General features: G+C 46.3%; 1 protein-coding gene across 1 annotated transcript in view; it reads right to left on the bottom strand.

Moving 5' to 3' along the window:
- Nucleotides 1-15,039, bottom strand: part of LOC115271303 (zinc finger protein RFP-like) — a 20,863-nt gene extending 5,824 nt beyond the window's left edge. The window contains exons 1-5 of the mRNA XM_029912878.1: nt 14,584-15,039; nt 10,989-11,084; nt 5,238-5,468; nt 4,898-4,920; nt 4,372-4,487 (exon numbers count right to left, since the gene is read on the bottom strand). Of these exons, the coding sequence (XP_029768738.1) occupies nt 4,372-4,487; nt 4,898-4,920; nt 5,238-5,468; nt 10,989-11,084; nt 14,584-15,000 (883 nt within the window). The 5' untranslated portion in view covers nt 15,001-15,039. The remainder of the gene's footprint in view (nt 1-4,371; nt 4,488-4,897; nt 4,921-5,237; nt 5,469-10,988; nt 11,085-14,583) is intronic.
- Between the last annotated feature and the right edge of the window lie 597 nt (nt 15,040-15,636).

Here is a 15,636-nt window from a genome sequence, read left to right as displayed (position 1 = left end):
GAACATGTCTTCACGCGTCTTCTTCTTCCTCCGCCTAATCTGCGCTAGCCTCTGGGAGTGTGCTGACAGGCTGGGTTGGGAGACAGTCGCAGATGTGTCTGTGTGAATTGTAAAAAGGGAGTGAATTCCTGAGACAGATAAATGAAATTGTATACAAAGAACCTAGTCTTTCTCTGTGAACAAGACCATGCACTGCACCTCTCACATGCGCACTCAGGACAAGGTCGAATTTTCGGCCGTCGCCTTCAGTGCCTGTGGACTTGCGGAGGTCTTGGAGTGTTCAGAGAACTGTGGCTGGAGACCTGAACTTCTGGAGCGGGCAATAATGGTAAGCCGGAGACTTGTGGCTGCTTAAAACTCCAGCAGTAGCACTGGCCTCCTTTCACATTGAAAGCAATGCCAGTCTCTGCTGCCAGCAATCAGGACAGCATCAACTCTGCCCCTGTCCCACCCCCTCGCGGCTGTCCCAGGGAAAGATCCCTGTATGCTGCCCCTCTCCCTCCACCGCGTGGCTGTAAAGCAGTCCCAATACTAACATTCCCCTCCCTAATTCAAAGCAGGGCGTCATGAGCGACATCACCCTCCTGAGGATCCCGGACACCCAGAGAGAACGCATGCTGCGGGAAAGCATGCAGAAACCGGGGCCGTATGCCGCCATGCTATGTTGGGCCATGATCCCCAAGTACCTGATTGTGGCGTGGAGGGGACATGTCTGCTACCACGGAGGGCCCAGTAAGATCGCCCTACCCCGGAACCTCATAAACAGGCTTGAGATCTACCTCCACGAGACCTACGAGGAGTTCTCCTATGAGGATTTCTCGTCAATCCCCGGCCACATTGACCGGATTTTCGCCTAGGTGCACTGGGACTATGGAGTGGAGCGTCTTGGGCCTGGGAATCATGTAGTAACGGACATTGTGAAAATTTTTTAAAATACTTGGGACTAAATTGAGAAGAGCCTAAGACAGAGAAATCATGAAAACCCATTTGTTACCTTTGTAAATATTCCTGTTTTGCACCTGATTATTTTTTACTAGTTTACAGCACTTTTATAAACATACATTGTTAATAGTATAAATATTACCGTTCTGTTTTAAATAAATGTTTACATGTTTACAGCACTTACTGCTTGATCCTTCCCCTGATTCTGTGTCCGGGGTAAGGGATGGGGACGGTTGGTACGGGATCTCGGTAAGGGTGATGAAGAGCTCCTGGCTGTCGGGGAAATCAGCGGTGCCAGCGCTGTCGACTGCCTCGTCCTCCTCATCTCCTTCTTCATCTTCCCCGTCCGCTAACATGTCCGACGAGGAACCGGCCGCGGACAATATCCCATCCTCGGAGTCCACGGTCAGGGGTGGGGTAGTGGTGGCGGCCGCTCCCAGGATGGAATGCAGTGCCTCGTAGAAACGGGATGTGTGGGGCTGGGATCCGGAGCGTCCGTTAGCCTCTTTGGTTTTTTGGTAGCCTTGTCTCAGCTCCTTGATTTTCACGCGGCACTGCGTTGCATCCCGGCTGTAGCCTCTCTCTGCCATGGCTTTGGAGATCTTCTCGTAGATCTTAGCATTCCTTCTTTTGGAGCGCAGCTCTGAAAGCACGGACTCATCGCCCCACACTGCGATGAGATCCAAGACTTCCCGATCAGTCCATGCTGGGGCCCTCTTTCTATTAGATTGCACGGCCATCTCTGCTGGAGAGCTCTGCATAGTTGCCACTGCTGCTGAGCTCCCCTCGATGTCCAAACAGGAACTGAGATTCAAACTGCCCAGACAGGAAAATGAATTCAAATTTTCCCGGGGGTGTGGCTGGTCAGAGCATCCGAGCTCGGACTGCTGTCCAGAGCGTCAACAGAGTGGTGCACTGTGGGATAGCTCCCGGAGCTATTACCGTCGATTTCCATCCACACCTAGCCTAATTCGATATGGCCATGTCGAATTTAGCGCTACTCCTCTCGTTGGGGAGGATTACAGAAATCGATTTAAAGAGAGCTTTATGTCGAACTAAATGGCTTCCTGGTGTGGACGGGTGCAGGGTTAATTCGATATAACGGCGCTAAAGTCGACATAAAAGCCTAGTGTAGACCAGGCCTGAGAGGCAGAACCAGAACCCCACACCAGGGGGCCCCACCTCTCCCAAAACCCACAAATGGGAGCGATTGTGTCCTGTCTACAGTGCAACTGGGGACATTGCTGAATATTTCATCACCTCTGAGAGGCTGGGTGTGCTGCATGAGATTCCTGATGAGCACTTTGGTTGCAAAGCTGTCTGGGAGAGCTCTGGATATATTCAATAAGATGCCAGTGGGTGACACTTCCAATTATGGTAAATTCAAGAAAATAGTTTTAAAACAGTTTACGATTACTCCTGAAACCTGCAGAGTAAAATTTAGAAGCCTCAAGAGAGGGGGTGGAATGAGTAATGTGGCATATGTAAACCAAATCTGAGATTAACTGGCTAAGTAGGTAAGGGGGAAAGGTATTTCAGGCTTTGAAGAAATGTGTGATCTCGTTGCTCAGGAACAGTTCCTGAATATGTGTCGTGATGATGTAGAACAGTGTTTATGGGATAAGAGGGTAAAAACTGTCAAAGAACTTGCTACTTTTGTGGATGAATTTGAACAATCCCAAGCACCTATTATGAATAAATCACAGGCAGAGGGGAGTAAGTTTGGTGCGAAGCAAGGTCCCCGCTTTACCTCTGGGAAGAGGGAGGGTGGACGGGAGGTGGGGCACCCACCCCCAGAGCCCTTCCTCCCATACCCATCCCAAACCGCCCTTAAAAACAGGAGACCCTAGAAGGTGCTTCCACTGTAATTCTACAGAGCATCTGAGATATAACTGCCCCAAATTGAAGGAATAAGCCTTCTTTGACCCATATTGGCTCAGTGGTCCTCAGCCCCGAGGCCCTGGAGCCAATTTGTGACTCCGCTATTCAGTGGCTGCAGGGGCCAGTGCAGACCTTGGCACAGGCCGAAGAAGTTCTGAAGCCAGCCAGAGTTACATCACTATGACAATGGCCCCCAGGTGTCTTGCCCAGTGTGCAGAGTGTCAGAGGCCCAGCTTTACACTGCCCACGTCCCTCTGTCCCCCGCCCTCACCCCCACCCCATTCCCAGCCCGCTCAGGAACACGCCTTGTGCCTGCACCTGCTGGGGAGGAGGCACAAGAGGCTCCTGTGCTGGAGGGATCCCTCACCGTGGGGGAGGGGCTTTCTCCTTCCTTGCAGCCCATTTGGACCAGACTAGCTGCCATAGGGGACCAGAGCCCAGTGATGGGCTGGGTCCAGCTCTAACAAATGGCCTTTAATTTACAATCCTGTCCTTTAGGCACCTGAGTCCTGGTTCTCAGTGGGTTTGGGCACCTGCTGCTCCCACTGACTCCACCTGCAGCTGTGGAGGCTGCACAGCTCTGGAGCACCTGCCCTGCAGCTCTCTAGTTGGGAGAGAGAAACTCAGGTGCCCCAAATTAAACCATTTTGCTAAATTGGGGCCTTAATATTGTGACCTTTGGTAAGTCATGAATTAATGGGAGACGTCCTGATGTCTAGGCCCCTGCTACATTTGTCTACTTTCCACTAGTTGTTATGTTCAGAATTGAGAATTGGTACAAGGGTTTGACTGAGATTATGCGTTTATACTGACTGACTTGGCTTTGGCCTGGTTATCCGTTTGCTTGACATAAGGGAAATGTTGCCTTAAAAGACCTTGTTATTAAGTGATGTGTTCATAAGTTGCTATGTGAGACAAAGAGATGTTTTGACCACACAATGTGTTTAAAGACAACAGACACCCAAAATGTAGTGCCAAGGACCAGTTAGCAAAGTCCAAAAATCCCCATACAGAGACAAGAGTCAAAGTGAGCTGTTCATAATCGGTGGTAATAAACCAATCAGAAAAGAGCATAATAACATGGAACTGGCTGGGATAGCAAAAGCCCTGAAAATTAAAAAGTTCATGCATGAGTATCCTATGAGCTATATAAGATACTTAATAGTCATAACGCTCATAGAGGATTGGAAAAGAACTAATAAATATATTCGTTGGATGTGTATATATGTCAGTCATTGTAAGGGTAATGACCGCTTCATAGGAGAAATCCACCGTGACGCATCTATGTCCCAGGAGAAGGCAACTGGCCAGTACGTCTTTCGGTATGTCTGTCATTTCTTACTTTCATAGTAATTGAAGGCATCCTTTTGGTACAAACAAAGGTTTCAGTTAATGAACCTGAGTGACTTGGACTCCAAGTGTGTGGCATTCTCATCCAACAATTAAAGAGAAGCATAATCTAATTATGAACCAATTGGCCAGAGTCATTCTCCTCCAACAATCTCAGAGGCTCATCCCAATTTCCCATTCTAGATCCCTTCTAGGTACCTTTGAACTTCCTCAGAGTCTCCATTAGAGCAACAGTTTTCTGGGAGAAATCACTGAGTCTGTTATCCTGTTTAGGAGAAATCTCCACTGGCTGCTGGAACTTCCCTTTCACGCACCTGGACAGAAACAATGTCACATGGTTATATTTCATTTAGTGACTCATTATAAGTTCTTGCTAGTGAGATGCTGCTCTAATAGGCTGGGAGTTAGAGTTCCTGGTAACCAGGGACCCAGCAGTGACAGGCCCATATTCCATCCCCACAATCCTGAGGAAGTCAGCCCCTAGGGATGTGACATCTCTGGACAATACTTGACGTCAGTCTTCCCCACTGTATGGGAAATTCCAGAGTCTTCTGTAGAAGGGTGAAAACCTCAGGATTAAGTTTATTAGAGAGATTTGTATCCAACATGTGACCTTCCCCACACATTTTGCTGTAGAGCCCCTGTGAGATGCAGTGCTAATATCATCTCCAAACTCTTTCCCAGCATTGTGAAGTGTGAGGGGGAGTGAGAGAGAGAAACGTACCTGCTCAGGGTGCTTCTGACATCGTAGAAGAGAGAGAGAGAGAGAGAGAGTATTTCAGTCCCACCTGACACACACTTAACATTCCCAAGAAGGGATTTTGCAAATATGGGGAAAAGAGGCTCTGCCCTGGCTCCAGGGCCACATGTTCGCTGAGCTTATGGGGCTTTTCCATCTCTAATATCTCTGTCTGTCACTCTGCAGTGTACAATAGTAATTCACATGTCAGGAATGCACATGCTGAGTTACACTGAGATCTCTGACTGCTGGACCCCAGTGCTTATAATTTAGCAGCTGTCCTGTCCCTGTGTGGGGATCCTGGATGTTTCTCATTCAGTCTCACCTGCAGGAATTCACTCACTGGCTTCTGACACTTCCCCTCCAGCTCACTGATCAGCTCACTGAGACAGGAAATCTGCTCGGAGAGTTTAGTGGCATTTTCATTTTGTATTTCCTCAATCTCCTTGTCCAACGTTTCCGGCTGGGCCAGCAGGAGCCGCTCTTGTTCCTCCAGGAAGTGCCGCAGTTGCTGAAATTCAGACACAATCTTCTGCCTCTCGGTTTGTGTCTTTCTCTGTAAACAAAAATAGGAAAAGGGCTGGTCAGAATATGGCTGAAACCTGGGGTCCCTTCACAGAGTGCTGAGCAGGGCTGGATTACCCAATAGACAGACTAAGCATGTGCTTAGGGCACCAGCAAAGCAGGGGGCACCAAAAAAAATGAGATTTTTTTTTTTGAAAAAATTTGATATTTGATCTTTCAAAAAAAGCATTGAAGTAGTCATCATGGGAAAAATCAGAACTTTCTTAGATTTCCTTACACTCCATTACACGCTCTTCCTCCATTTTTCTGTTCTCTTTTCATTACTTATCCTCACCTAAACCAGGGGGGCTTCCTACTAACGTAGATCAAAATAATGCGAGGAAATCAGATCCTGTCATGTATTGCAATAAATTTATGTTTTATTATTGATATAGTCTTCTGAGTTATATGTACTTGATTCATTTTTTTCTTCATAATATTATATGTACATTGTGTAATTTGTTTTTGTTTTTTTAAGTTCACATGACTGAGATAATGGGCAGGATGGAACGTAACCAACTGAGTGGAGCACAGAAACGTAAACTGGCGGAAGAAAAAAAACAAAAAACTAGTGAAATTTTCCAAAACCTTCCAAAGCTGACATCATTTTTCAAAGCGAATCCATCAGAAGCAACATCTTCTCTCAGTAGCACAGACATCGTTCCAAAACCTGTAGGTGTTTCAGAGACTGACCCTTCTTTTATTGGTGAAACTAACACCATTCCAGAACATGTGGATGTGTCAGAGACTGTAACTGATCATCCTACTCCTGGTGGTAAAGCAGACATTGTTCTAGAAGGTGTGGATGTGTCAGAGACTGAACCTGCTCATGCTGTAAATAATAGAAAAGATCCTGGTATGTGGGTTGATTTCAGTACTGATGATGTAGCTTACTGGATAGATCCTGGACCAAATGACTGTCAACACCACACTGGGCCAATTGAGAAATCACGTTGAACTTTTACCAATGGCAAACAAACAAGATATTGTCCACAAAAAATATTTTTCGGCATGAAAGTGAATGATGGGAAATATACTCGAAAATGGCTACTGTATTCACCATCAACAGGGTCTGTGTACTGTTTTGTTTGCAAACTTTTTGCATATAAACCTTCAACATCCCGGTTTGCTGCAGATGGATTTAGTGACTGGCAGAATACTATTTTAATTGAACAACATGAAAATAGCACCACTCAGGGATTCAATGTTGACATATTTAAATCGAAGACAAGGCTTTGGATTGACACAAAAATTGGAAGAACAAATTAAAGGGGAGCGCGAATACTGGCAACATGTCTTGCAGCATGTTATAGCTGTTATTCAAACATTAGCTGAACATGGTCTGCCTTTCCAGGGATCAAATGACACATTTGGATCATTGCAGAATGGAAATTTCTTGGGATTGTTGGAGCTTGTGGCTCAGTTTGACCCATTTTTAGCAGGCCATATCGCAAAATATGGGAATGCTGGCAAAGGTAACCCATCATACTTATCCAAGACAATATGTGATGAACTCATTGGTCTAATGAGTGACAAAGTTCATTCAGCTATTGTGGATGAAATAAGTACTGCTGGGTACTTCAGTTTATCTGTCGACTCTACACCTGATCTTTCACATATTGATCAATTGAGTATTGTACTAAGATATGTGTCTCCCACAGATGGAAAACCAGTTTAACGATTTATAACATTCCTCAATTTGAAAAGCCACACTGGTGAAGAAATGGCAAATCAAGTACTGCATTATCTGTGCCAAGTTTGCAAAATAGATTTCTCAAAGTGCAGAGGTCAATCTTATGACAACACTGCCAACATGTCAGGGTGTTATCAAGGAATGCAGAAGAAGCTTTTAGAACAGAACAAATATGCCATATTCATACCATGTGCTGCACACTCTCTCAATCTTGTTGGCCGCAGTGCTGTTGATTGTTGTCCTGTGGCAGTAAGGTTTTTCTCAACAGTCCAGTTACTTTATACATTTTTCTCTGCCTCAACACACCGATGGGCAGTTCTTAAAACATATTTGAACAATGATCGTGTGTTGAAATCTCTTTCTAATACTCACTGAGAGGCACATGCAGTGGCAACAAGTGCAATTCTGGAGTCCTTCTCAAAGATTGTGGATGCATTAGAAAGTATAGCTGAAGACCAATCACAAAAGGGAGAAACTATATGAGAGGCAGAAAACATTGCAAACAAGATGCAAGAACTAGAGTTTGTATTCATGTTGACCATGTGGAATGAAATTTTACAAAACTTTTACCACACAAGTCAAGCTCTTCAAGAAAAAGAATTGGATTTGAAAACATGTGCAGACCTCTGTCAATCATTAGCAGACCACTTACACACTTTGAGGAATGATTTCGAAAGATTTGCCTGATACTAATTACAAAGAAGCCCAGTCCCGCAAGCGAATCAGGAAAAAACATGCAAATGATAGCAGTGCAACAGAAACAACGTTGAATCCTAGAGACAGTTTTCGCGTATCTACTTACTACGCTATAATTGATACACTTGAAGCTCATATGAAGAGGAGAAGTGAGATTTTCTTTTCTAAACAATATGGACTTATCTGACAAACAATATTCACAAGGTTCCCAAAAGCTAGTTGACTCATACCCTGTTGACTTGAACATGAAGCTCTGTGGAGAAGTACGGCAGTTCCACTGTTATATGCGCGCAAAGTTTAATGAAACAGGAAAAATGAAATTCAGTCACATTGATTTTCATGACACAATATTGAAAGACGGAATACAATGTGTATTTCCAAATGTAGAGATCGCACTACATATTTTTCTAACATTGATGATTACTAACTGCTCTGCAGAATGCTCTTTTTCTTAGCTGAAAAGAATAACAAACCCTCAGAGAACAACAATGTGTCAGGACAGACTTGATTCACTTTCCCTATTGTGTATGGAAGCGGACATGCTTTGTCGAGTCAGCTTCGATGAATTTATCCAGAATTTTGCAATCAGAAAATCTAGAAAGAAGCTATTTTAATTTCAGCATACATGTAAGTTTTGTGTCATTTCGAAAAATAAAATTTTATTTTACGGTATAGTATTGTTTTTATTTTGAATTACATATGGGGGGGGGCACCATAACCTTTTCAGAGCTTAGGGCCTCTAAAGGTCTTAATCCGGCCCTGGTGCTGAGTGTGCAGGAGGGAGAATTTCTTTGTAAATTCTAAATCACCTGACACTGAACAATATCCTGTGGTTACTAGAGAGAGGGTTTTCTCACACCTTTCAACGTTTCCATGTCTGACATGGATAGTGCATTATCGAGAGCCTCAGAGACGCAGATCCAAAGCAGTAGGAGGCAGGACTCAGCACTAGAGCTGGGGGACATTTTCTGCACTAACATTTTTTTCCAGGGAAAATACAGATTTATCAACATTGAAATGTTTTATGAATTCCTGTCAATGTCACCAGTTGTTTTGTGACAAAAATAAATAAATGAAAAATCAAAACATTTTCTTGTTCTTTTTTCCCCCAGGATTTTATAATGGTCTAAACGGAAACAAAACATCGTTGATTCAACCCATTTTTTTTTAATAGCCAGCCAGTGAAAAAGTTCTGGTATTTGCTGAGCCCTACTCAGACCCACGTTAACAGAGATATGTGGGGAGAAAAAAAAACAAATGAAACTACAACACACAAAACTGCAGACTCAGGCAGAGACCTCTGCATTGGATACATTCAGTTCACATTGGGAAAAATTTTATTACAGCCACAAAAGCTGGAAATTAAATCATTAATAGAAATGAAAATTTAGAATCCGAAGAGGATCATGTTGCCCTTTTCTAGGGAGAGGATTTTTCGGGCCCTCTGTATGGATGTGTGCACAGGTACACATTCACACGCACACCACACCGTATTTAAGGATCATGAAGCAGCAGACAAATGTTCACATTCCCAAAGGCCACAAAGCAATCATTCACAAGAGTGACATGTGAAGGAAGTAACCTGTAAAAGATAAACTGTAACTAAAGAAAAAAGACCCGGAGTACTTGTGGCACCTTAGAGACTAACAAATTTATTTCAGCATAAGCTTTCGTGGGCTACAGCTCACTTCTTCGGATGCATAGAAACGAACACACAGACAGAAGATATTTATACATACAGAGAACATGAAAAGGTGGAAGTACGCATACCGACTGTAAGAGGCCAATCAATTGAGATGAGCTATCAGTAGCAGAAGAAAAAAAACCTTTGAAGTGATAATCGAGATGACCCATAGAAGGTATGAGGAGAATTTAACATGGGGGGGGGAAAATCAATTAGTGTAATGACCCAACCATTCCCAGTCTCTGTTTCAACCTAAGTTAATTGTATCTAATTTGCATATTAATTCGAGTTCAGCAGTCTCTCTCTAGAGTCTGTTTTTGAAGTTTACTGAAAGAGTAACTAAAGAGAAACTGACTTAAGAAATAAGGAGGATGTGAGCTGTAATGAAAATAAGAAAATCAACATCTCTGGACAGCACCCTCAGGCATACAAGGTGAATGACAAGAATGGAGAAATTGTCAGAGCACAAAAAGACTGTAAGCCAGAAAGGAGCGGAGAGATAGAACCCAACACGTCACACCCAGGAATACGTGGCTTTATTTAAACTGGAACTCAGAACAGTAAACAAAGCTCGCACAACAGGATTCATCAAGACAAAACTAAATATCCTCCAAACTCTGGGCTGACAGAGGCAGAGAACTGTGAAATGAGGAGTGAACGTGTAACAGTGCGGGTTTGTTCTAATGGGTTGGATTTTCTAATTCAAAATTCTGTTATTTCATTCATGTTAATTGTTACGTATGCAGTGAGTTTAATTAAGGTAACAGTAGTTAATATGCAGTAGATAAGAATCGTGGTTTACATTAGTTTATGGCCGTGGTTTTCAACCTGTGGTCCGCAGAGCCAGACAATGTCTAAGAGGTTCGCAAAAGACTAAGGCCTGGTCCACACTACCCCCCCACTTCGGACTAAGGTACGCAAATTCAGCTACGTTAATAACGTAGCTGAATTCGAAGTACCTTAGTCCGAACTTACCGCGGGTCCAGACGCGGCAGGAAGGCTCCTCCGTCGATGCCGCGTACTCCTCTCGCCGAGCTGGAGTACCGGCGTCGACGGCGAGCACTTCCGGGATCGATCCCAGAACATCGATTGCCTGCCGCCGGACCCTCCGGTAAGTGTAGACTTACCCTTAGACTGAAAACTGACTGAACAGAAATTAACTATACACACAATGGATTTTCACAGGAGTCCACAACTCCATTTGAAATTTGCAAATGCAAAAAGGTTGATAACCACTCATTTATGGTGTAAGCCTAAGTAGTAATTCCTGCGAATTTATTTCTGCTTTACCCCCAACTGATTTCTGCTTTACCCCCAATTGATTGAGATAAAACATAATTTGGCCTCTAGATTGCCCCGGCCTCCCCTTATTGCTCTGATTCAGAACGCCCCTCCATCCGGCTCCTTACAACTGCAGGTTAATAATGATGGGCACCTACTAGATATTCCTGTTTTCTCTTCTCTCCGCTCACTTTACATCCCAGCAGCTTTTCTCTCTCTTCCCTCAGAGTCTTCAAATGGGCCTGAATCTTTTCCTGAAGAAACAGAAAATGATTTGAGTGGTGTTATTTTTAGTTTTAGGAGTGGGGGGAGCGGGCGGGCTTTTCCAACACAAACACTCCAGAGATGACTGGAGAATCCAGTAGGTTTATGATATCAGAGATATTAAGGAAGTGGAGTCATAGTAATAGACACTGGGAGTGTTTTATTTTCAGACTCTTTGAAGTTGTTTGATCTTATTACTCCATTGATTTACACCAACAGGAAACTGGCATCACATACTTGGACCTGGCGAGTGGTGTGTGTCGGGGGGGTGTCACAACCTCAGGGGTTCCTCTGGGGAAGGCAGATCAGCACTGCATGTTGCTAACGCTGTTGCAAGCATTGTAAAGCATTTTGGGGAAGGTCAAAGGTGTGAGTGTAGAGTGGAAGATTCCTTTGCAGGCTGCGAGAGGCCAAAGGAGGAAGGAAAAAGAGAGCAGAGAACGGATTAACTGAACACTGCAGCTAGCAAGCTCAGTTGGACAATAAAACGCTGGCCCCAGTCCAAGGTCACAGTGCTAAGTGAGAAGTTTATCTCTCACCCAGCCACAGCCAGCCATAAAAAAAAGAAAAAGTACACTGAACCAGGGCTGCAAAAATAAAAAACACAGGCGAAACAACTAGGGGCGGGGGAGCAGAGCTTCGCGTCCTTTTGGGAAAGTGAGGAAGACCACAGAAAGCCGGTTTGGACTGGCACAAAGAGCACCAGGAACAGAGGTCACAAAATGGAACACCCCCAAGGGAACCCAGGACTTAAAACCCTCCTAAGAGCTGGAGCAATTCGGAGATCACAGCGGACCCTGGATGACCTGTGCACACAGGACAGAACTCCCATCCACCCTTCCCCCTCTTCTTCTTACGTTACACCCAGGGCTGGCCAGCCTCAGGTAGTAAGTGTGTGAGTATAAAAGTGGGTTAGGGCTTGGGGCACTAATGTTTTCTTCCTTCCTCTAAGTAACATGGGGGGCACCCATGTCTCACCACCGTTATTTTATTATTTTATTAATAAAGCTTCACAACTTAGACACTTGGTGTGTTCTGTCATCTCCTCCCAAACAATCATGTGGCCTCAGCCTAATCACCTGATGCCTCAAGCAAATTGGTAACAAAAATCTGTCACAGGGGGAGTTCGCGGGGGAGGGGGATGGAGGAAAGAAGGAACATGGTGAGCGGGGGGCCTCACGAGAGAGGAGGTGGAGGAGAGGAGGGACGCAGCGAGCGGCGGGGACCTCCAGAGAGGGGGCGTGGAGTGGAGGAGGCCTCAGGGAAGGGGCAGAGCAGGGATGGGAAGAAGTGGAACGCAAGTGGTGCCACCATGGCCCAAGCGTCCAGCAGCGGGTTGGTGGTGGCTGCGCCAGGGGAGGCTTAGGCTTAGCCTCCCCTAGCCTATTATACCTACTGACTATGGGAGACTTGGCTGTAGACTCCTCCTAGTGCCTGCTGCTACACAAGCACCTAAAACATTCCCCATAGAAAAGTGCGGGCACCTAAGTCTGCACCAGAAAAAATGGACAGCTTTGAAATTTGGAATGGTGGCCACCCATGATGACCTAAGTATCGCGATTGCCAATGTATGCAAACACAACCCTCTTTAGGTGTCCCCCACTCCCACCCCCAGTTGTTTCTTTATCCACCTGCTGCAGAACATCTTAGACTCTGACTGTGAGCTCTCTTTGCCTGACTTGTCTGTACGGTGCCTCGCACAATGGGGCCCTAATCCCTCACTGGGGCTCAGAGGTGCTACTGTAATAGAAATCAGTACATTCTATTGATTACGAATTATTATTATTGTTATTAATGTCAACATGGAAACTTTATGGGCACTGAAATCTACTGCCAAAATTTCCAAACTGAAATTTTCAGGACTGGGACTCTCTCCCCGTGGGCTCAGGAGATGTGAAAGAGGGATGATGCTGGTCACAGGGTGGCTGGCCCTATAAAGGTGGAGGGGTCTCTGCCCCACCTGTGATATAGCCAGTTCTCCTCCGCAGGTGGGGAAAATGGAGGAGTGGTGGCCGGGGGGATCATGTGATTCAATCAGGCCTGGGGCTGGCAAAACAGAGGCCTATGGAGAGCCAGAGGTAGGAGGCCTGTGGAGAAGGCAGAGGAGGCCTTGGTGCTTCCGTGGGGGATAAGGCTGAACTCCAGACTGAAGTCCTGCAAGTCACTACTGAGAGAGCAGGGGTGTTACTGGCCACAAAAAGCCACTGTGGATTTTTTCTGGGAACCTCAGAGGGAAACTGAGGCAGGAGGGAGCACTCTGGAGGCAATGACCCTGCTACATGCCACAAGGCTAATGGCATTTTGGGCTGTATAAGTAGGGGCATTGCCAGCAGATCGAGGGGCGTGATCATTCCCCTCTATTCTGAATTGGTGAGGCCTCATCTAGAGTACTGTGTCCAGTTTTGGGCCCCACACTACAAGAAGGATGTGGAAAAATTGGAAAGTGTCCAGCGGAGGGCAACAAAAATGATTAGGGGGCTGGAGCACATGACTTATGAGGGGAGGCTGAGGGAACTGGGATTGTTTAGTCTGCAGAAGAGAAGAATGAGGGGGGATTTGATAGCTGCTTTCAACTACCTAAAAGGGGGTTCCAGAGAGGATGGATCTAGACTGTTCTCAGTGGCACCAGAAGTCAGAACAAGGAGTAATGGTCTCAAGTTGCAGTGGGGGAGGTTTAGGTTGGATATTAGGAAAAACTTTTTCACTAGGAGGGTGGTGAAGCACTGGAATGGGTTACCTAGGGAGGTGGTGGAATCTCCTTCCTTGGAGGTTTTTAAGGCCCGGCTTGACAAAGCCCTGGCTGGGATGATTTAGTTGGGAATTGGTCCTGCTTTGAGCGGGGGTTGGACTAGATGACCTCCTGAGGTCCCTTCCAACCCTGATATTCTATGATTTTATGATTGCTCTGCTGCCCCCTCCAACCCAGTCCCTGCTTCCCGCATCAGACAGATTTGCTAGGCTCTGCAGGATGGGAGCTCCACTCCAGTCCCCTCCTACGTCTCATGAGGGAGCAGCGCAGCTCCCTCGGTTCCTGCCTGGGTGAGGAGCTCTGCAGGAAAATGATGAAGGGGATGTGGGCCAAGAGGGTAGCCCCAGCTACATCCTTCTGCTCCCTCAGCCCCAAGGACAAGAGCAGCACAGACATGGTGTTAATAGCTTTGGGAGATGATGGAAGTGGGGAAGGGCAGAGAAGGGGGGTCACTGCCCAGGACTCCACATACGGGGAGCAGGAGGAGTGGGGTGCAGGTTACTCACTCCCCCCACACTCCAGCATGTTAGCCTTAGCATATTTCTTTAAGGCCACACTTCTCCACCTGCACAAGCCTTTGGAGGATTCCCAGTTGCTGGGAAGCTACTTAGGCCTGAATTCTCTTGTTCCTCTCCAGTGCAGGCTCACTGTCTGGGGCTCAGGAAAACCCTAACGCTTGGGGAAGGTGAGTTTCCCAAGGCCTTATCTGGCTGTAAAAATAACATTTGGTCATTTCATACCTTGAATTCTTCAGCAGCTTCCTCTCCAGGAATGACGGTGTGATCTCTGTGCTCCTTGGATCTGTCACACACTAGGCATATCGGGATTTCATCCTCTTTGCAGAACAGTTTTAGAGGCTCCTTGTGTTTCTCACACAGTCTCTTTGTTTCTGGTTCTTTCCCTATCTGCAACCTGAGTTCTCTGGCTGCTTCCACAATATTCCTGAGCTGCCTGTTCAGCCTGAGGTTCCTCTGGGGAAAGAGCTTTCCGCATTCCGGGCAGGAGACATCTGTATCGAATCCCCCCCAGCACTGGGTGATGCAGGCTCGGCAGAAGCTGTGATCACAGTCTAGAGACACCGGATCTTTAAAATACTCCAGACAGAGGGTACAGGTGATTTCATCCTGGAGAGTTTTTGCTGGATGTGCAGCAGCCATGGCTTCTAGTGCAGGAAAGAGACCAGAGAGGAGTTTAGTTTCACTTCCTTCTGCTCAGAATGGGCTGGCTGAACTTTGCCTAGTCATTAGGCATTTCCTTTCTGGGTGCGGATTCCTGTTGTTTGTTTTTTGTTGACTGTAAAGAACCTTTGAATGAAGTGTGATGAGCAGGGCCCTACCAAATTCTCCACTGTGAAAAACGCCTCACGGAATGTGAAATCTGATCTCCCCCATGCAATCTGTCTATTGTTGGGGAGAGGCAGAGCTGGGGGCACCCCAGCTTGGGGCTCCTACCATGTGCCGGGTGCATGTCCCGGCCCAGTCTGGGGAGGGATGGGTCTTTATATTCCCCTGCAGGAGCTGCTTCTGAAGTCGGCTCAGACTCACCTCTGAGAACCTCTCCCGGCTGCAGGAAGCTCTGGGGCTGCTGGTTCGGAACCCAGCTCTGAAGGCAGTGTACAAGTGAAGGTGGCTGTCAGCCCCTGACCAGGGCAGAGAGGCTGTGGCCCCAGCTGTCAGTCCCCAACCCGGGTGGAAGGCTGCCAGGAACAGTCTCCCCCCTCCCCCACCCCCTCGATACCCTGCCACCCTGATTTCTGCCCTGCTGCTGGTGGTGTTGCTGGTTCTGGCTTTAGA

The sequence above is a fragment of the Terrapene carolina genome, unplaced genomic scaffold, assembly GCF_002925995.2.
Source record: "Terrapene carolina triunguis isolate 2854851 unplaced genomic scaffold, T_m_triunguis-2.0 Scaffold344, whole genome shotgun sequence".
In the NCBI taxonomy this organism is placed as follows: Eukaryota; Metazoa; Chordata; order Testudines; family Emydidae; genus Terrapene; species Terrapene triunguis.
Note: the sequence above shows the minus strand (reverse complement) of the source record. Positions and strands in the feature narration are given on the sequence as shown.